The following is a 6,000-nucleotide window of genomic DNA, read 5'->3' as shown; positions in this document are numbered from 1 at the left end:
GTAGCAGTATGATTTCCAATGGGGAAAAAAAATATTCCATTTCAAAATAGAATATATTTGTATCAATGAAATTTAGTAAGAGACTACCAGTATACACAGATTTGGTACATTTTCCGTCAAAAGTAAAGACATTTGATGTTTTAGTTAGACTCATCTACTAGAGAGAAATACACAGTTTCTATTAGGCCTTTGGCAAAATGAAATTAACTTACAAGGACGCTCCCTTATCTAAGTACCCCAGGGATCAGGAGACCTTTGGTTGGGAACGATCCGTCCAGTCTCATTTCCTAGTTTTTCACCTAAGGTGTGCGCCTCAAGCAGCCTGCTAAGGATAAACAACAGAGATCCAAGGAAACACGACCTGGAGCGGGCCATTTCCACCAGCAATAAAAATAAGAAATGTTTCACACTATAGACATTATAATTTTCTTTAAGTCTTTTTTTTTATTTAGAGATTTTTCCGGTAAGGAGATATACCATAGGAAAGCAATTTCACTGGCAGTGAGGTATGTATATACTCTACCAAAATACTCCTTATTTTAACTGCTTTTAACTTTATTTACATACGAGAAAAGTATCAATGCATTATCCTTGTTTCAACTATATTATTAGCCATACTACATGAAATAAAATGAAATGGTGCTTGCATACAAAACTGTTATTTGTAAAGGAATCTGATTTCCGATTAATAAAAGAACGAATTTGCTTTTGGAAAACGTTCAAAAGAAGAATCACAATTTTTCATGACCAAGACATCTGCACCATGTTTTCCATTCCTCACAGCACATTTATTTCAGTAATTCCATTATGTCGGTTCCTAGCATGAGCATAGTGTTAACACGATTTTTGTACATATAGTCACATCCAAAACAAGTTCTAAAAATTTAAATTGTAAACATTCTCATCATATGTAGAAATTGGTGTATGAAGTTTTGCTAACTGATCGAATTTGGAAGAGAATATAAATGAGAAAGCCTATTCTAAACTGTGTAGTGAGCACTGCTTAATTATTAGTTACATTTCTACAATGTTAAATAAAGTAAGAGGCAAACGTGTCCTGTAAGCATGTCCAATTTTAGGTAAAACATTAAAAAGAAACAAATCTGTTAACAAAAGGATGTCTTGCAAGAAAGAACATTAGATTTTTTTAAAATCTATTATGGTACAAAAATGTAAAGGGTTACCAGCATCTTTGTTGACAAAGTAGGAGGTAGCATGGATGCACCACTTTATTGTCTGAGAAATGCAACTGGAGTAAAGAGTAGGTCCTTACCGCAAATAATTTCCAGGACTATGTACATATTTCTTTTAGAAATACTTGTTTAAACAAATCTCCCTCCACTTTTTAGTATAAAAAAAACCGTTCCGTGTGATCTTTAAAAAAACACTTACACATCTAGATAGAATAGTACTCTGCCCTATTTGAGTGAACAGTCTCCAACTATGAAGTACATGATATTTAATGCCCTAAGTTGAGTAAATTTAGTTAGCAGTTCCTGGTATTATACAAAACACTAAATATATACAAACAAAATATAATATCTTATTTTTCAATGCAAGTCTTGTGGGGAATAAACAGAACCTTGATTCTGGTAACACTGCAGAAAACATCATTTTCCAATAAGTCTGTCTTTAAATACCCACGTGCCACAGGTTATTAGCGACTGTGTACACGGACTGAGCTTTCGGTGAGTCAACAGCGAACCGACACAACTGAGTAAACCTTAAAGACACATCGCCCTCCTACACAAAATACAGAGGCTACTTACTGTTTGCAGCACTCAGTTTGCTCTGATGTCACTGTAATTCTCTTTCCCCCATTTTCCTGTTTTAGTAGTTACAAACGGATAATTTAACGTGGCTTTAAAAAAAACACAAAAGAATTTCAAATGTACATCCAATTCAAATTCGCTATTTAAAAGGTTTCCTTGTTTCTAGGAAGCTGCTTCTGCCATTAGTAGAGAAAATGAAGTTTCTGTAATGGAGGCAGGCTTTTTGAGTAGTGACGTGACTTCCACCATGCCAGCTCCAGTCCGTGGAAGATTAGCGTTTACAATGTGTCGTTGTAAGTGCTTAATCCAGTCTTCCTGAACAGACAATGGTCCACGAAAGACTAGGCCACAAAACCTACAGAAGTATAACAGTTCTCTTAACATGACCAATTCCCTTTGTGAAAAACCAACTCACATAAAACCCATAGATACAAGGAGTCATCCTGGAGACAGGACTTGACAATAGCTTCTAAAGACCTATAAAGTCCAAACGATTTCACACCATCTCCAGACTGCCCAATTCCTAACAACTCCAGTGATATTTGCAGAGGTGGGAACATTCTTATTAGATTAAAATTAATTAAGAGATCCTAACACCTGCACATCTTTCTTAATGGTTATAAAACCACCGTAATTCCAAAAGGCACTGTTCTTTTGGAAAGGCCCTTCCCCGATTCAGAATTCCTTAAACTGTGTGAGGGTGGATGTGGAAGGAAGTCTGAATGGGTTTGTCCAGCTACACTCAGAAGCATGAGCAGGGAGAGAACTGTTCCCAATAAGCAGGAACGCAAGACAATTAAAAAATGTCCAATTAAAGCAAACCAAGCACGTAAATAAAACACGACAAAAAGCTACTTCTGTACATCGAGTATCACAGAGGCTCTCCGTTAATATAAAATCCGTGATTCATGAGTTGCTGAAGGATATAGCGTATTAGGAGCCACATGAAATTTTAGGTCTGTCTCCCGAAGTTCACTTACAAACTCGGTTTTTGAGAACGCACCCTCTGCCACAAACTAAAGAGCCCAACACAGCAGCTAGAACGCCTTAGAGCAAAGCTGAGGAAGGAAGACCATCTGGCAACATAGGCACATATACCTGCATCGGAGAATGTAGACCTCGTCAGCACCGTGAGGTAACGTTAGCATTTTCTTCTTGCTTCCGGATCTTGACCTTGATTTCTTTTGCTTACAATCTAAGGCTAAAAAAGGGAAGAGAGAGACTTAACATTTCTCATATATCCCCAAACGCACAGACACACATTTCTTTCTAGGGAGGCCAGAGCGTCTAAGTCAAGTTCGACATGGCAAGCCTGCATGCGTCTGCACTCCCTTCGGCATGCACTGACCTGCAGCGGGCTGGCTAACAGCATCATCAGCATCATCAGCATCCATTCTCCCTATGCTGCCGTTTCAAATAATGCTTTACCGAACCACGCTACAACTGAGGAAAAACGTAACTCGCTAACTTGAAATGACTACATTTTCCAATTATTGCAGCGATGGTAGTCTTTCCTGATCCCATATACATTATTTTAATATCTGGTTAAATCTTCCTGATTTCCAGGAAAACTGTACCATTTGATGTAAAATCATTACGTGTGCACTGGATTTCTACTCCATTCATCAGGTCTCAAACGCTCAAAACCAGCAAAGGAACATCAGCAATGTAATCGAAGAGTTCAATGAAGAACCAATTCTATGGCAATTCACTCTGAATTCTATAATGACAAATAGCTCTTAAACGTGTAAGTTGGTCTTACATTTCAAAGGGCAAAGAAGGCCCAACTTTCTTTTTTTAAAGCTCAACCTGTATTGCACACACAAGCTTATCTTTTATTTTACTAGAAAATAAATATAAATCCAGATTATCTTACATTAGGTTTACAAATGGACCAGACGTTAAATGCTAGCTACTCTGTACATTTTAATATTTTAGATTTTGTCGAGCCTATTTTAGAAGTGTGATTAAAAAGGGAGAAATATTGTTTATATTAAAGTGGATCAATATTTTAGTGCTAACTGTTCCTGAAATTTTTCTGTTCCTTGACTTTTCCTTCCATTATTTATTATAAAAACCTTATTAATAAAGACAAAAAGACACTTTGTATAGGTAGGAATAGACAGGATACAACATTTTATTCTTTGGGTACAAGCACACCATTCCTCTGGACAAAGGGATGATAGCATTGCAGGGTGCTGCTGGTCGTGAGCAGGAAGAGATGGTTAAGAATTATCTCTAGGGATCCAAGTGGGAGGGGAACAATGTAACAGAAGTTACCAAAGTGGCTTTTCTTCTGCTATTCTGCCACGTGAAATCCCCTGGAAAAATTCTAGGTAAGAGAGAACAGGAACTGGCTATTCAATGATTGTGTGAAATGAACTGTTCAAAGTCCAGATTCCAAAAGAATAGATGCTATTATTACAAAACCAGTAAACACAGTTTTTCACAGTAGTCAAGTGGCAATGCTGACGGAAATGTCACATGGAAAATATAAAACCACGAGAAGCCTAAATCTCATTCAAGCCACAGTTTTTCTGCTTCTGGTCACCCGTCTCTTTAAAAGTAAAATCTAGGACTCACAGTCTCTGCTTATCCTCAGAAGAAGAATCTAATAAGAACTACAGGAAGTCAAGCCAAGTATTAAAGAATGGCTACTTCAAAGCTAAACAATCAAAATCTGGAATAGAAAAATCTCGTAAGGTGCTTCATTGGTTATCTCATTCAAGAGCCTGGCACATAGCAGGAATCAACAAATACTGTGGGAGTGAAAAATAAAGAAAACCCCAGCGATTTAACCTCTGACATTTAAACAACATCTGAATGGAAATTCATTCTACCACCACGTAATACACACTCTAGCTCCCGTGGAACACTTCGGCGTCATCTGTTTGAACAAATATGCTGTTAACACACTGAAATTCTTCCCTGGCTTACGTGTTGAAACTATGTTCTGGGCAACCAGTAGGAAGAAGGGGGCAACTACTCTGCAATCAGCACCTTCTTTTTCCTAGTTGCTCTGGAGAGGAATCCGAATGTAAGTGAACTTCAAAGCAATTGGTCCACCAGCAGTAAAGAGTTTAGGGAAGTCAAAGGGCTAAGTGCTACAAGATGTCAGCTCGCCTTTACCTCTAGGGTAAACCAGACACCATCTCTGCCTCTGTTAAATGGACCTGAGCATGTGTTTGCTGTATCATGAATTACAGAATCTTACTTTAATGAGCTTACCACACTCTACTGAAATTCCTTTTAAGATGTAAATAAACTCCTGCGAGATGCAAATAAAATACATTACAACAACCCTTTAAATCTCCATTCACAGCATGCTAAGGTTAGGTGTATAATGCAAACTGAGGGAGAAGGGCAGAGGGTGATGTAGAGATATGCAAAAGAACATTCCACCAGGAGTCCCCATCGTGGCTCAGTAGACAGGAACCGGACCAGTATCCTTGAAGATGCCAGTTCAATCCCTGGCCTCGCTCAGTGGGTTAAGGATTGCATGTTGCTGTGGCTGTGGCATAGGCCAGCAGCTGTGGCTCCGATTCAACCCCTAGCCTGGAACCTTCCGTATGTGCGGGTACAGCCCTAAAAAGCAAAAGAAGAATATTCTATCAGTTACAAAGCATTTAAGTTACATTTAGATGCCGTGATAGCCTAAAAAAGTGGAACTGGAAATGTTTATTCAGAGATGTAGTAATGTTTTTGGCTTTAGTAGAGGGGAAAAAGGAATTTTGCAGATACTTGATGCTCTATGAATTCTAGAAACTCTGAAGTTTAGGCTGTTTTATGAATGATCAAATCTAAATTTTAAAGCACAATGTCACAGTTTGGGTAGTAATTAATATGGGAAAGTATTATGACTTTGGAAAGTGGAACAACTCTGTCAGCATTTGATTGGGAATTTCTAGCACCCAGAGTTCCAAGTAAATTTAGGGAATTGCATATATTAGGAATCCTTGGAAGCCTGCCCACAAAGTGAAGACAATACAAACCAGGAACCTATGGTAATTATATCTAAATACATTTCAGTGTCTTAATAGCTTCATCATCACTTCAAAATTTCTTATCTCCTGCAACGTCACTTATTTATTTCAGAAAGTAAAATGTGAATATTTTACAGGAATAGTTTTTCTAATAGCAACATCCAACAACCAACCTGGCAATACTGCCCAAACATTTAAGAAGAAAAAAAAAATCTGTTAAAAAAAAACTTAATTATTAATATGCA

General features: G+C 37.6%; 1 protein-coding gene across 50 annotated transcripts in view; it reads right to left on the bottom strand.

Moving 5' to 3' along the window:
* Window positions 1-424: 424 nt before the first annotated feature.
* ZNF644 (zinc finger protein 644) overlaps window positions 425-6,000 on the bottom strand; it is a 116,271-nt gene continuing 110,695 nt past the window's right edge. For all 50 annotated transcript variants that reach the window (XM_085024068.1, XM_085024085.1, XM_085024072.1 and 47 more), the window contains 2 exons: window positions 2,871-2,973; window positions 425-2,127 (listed from right to left, as the gene is read on the bottom strand). In XM_085024068.1, the coding sequence (XP_084880194.1) occupies window positions 1,935-2,127; window positions 2,871-2,973 (296 nt within the window). In that variant the 3' untranslated portion in view covers window positions 425-1,934. The remainder of the gene's footprint in view (window positions 2,128-2,870; window positions 2,974-6,000) is intronic.

Source organism: Sus scrofa, chromosome 4, assembly GCF_054392235.1.
Source record: "Sus scrofa isolate SSC_HxYL_T2T_F1_AM1 chromosome 4, Sscrofa_HxYL_maternal_Yorkshire_Landrace_v2.0, whole genome shotgun sequence".
Taxonomy (NCBI): domain Eukaryota; kingdom Metazoa; phylum Chordata; class Mammalia; order Artiodactyla; family Suidae; genus Sus; species Sus scrofa.
The sequence above is the reverse complement of the archived record's forward strand: the minus strand, read 5'-3'. Positions and strand labels throughout refer to the sequence as shown.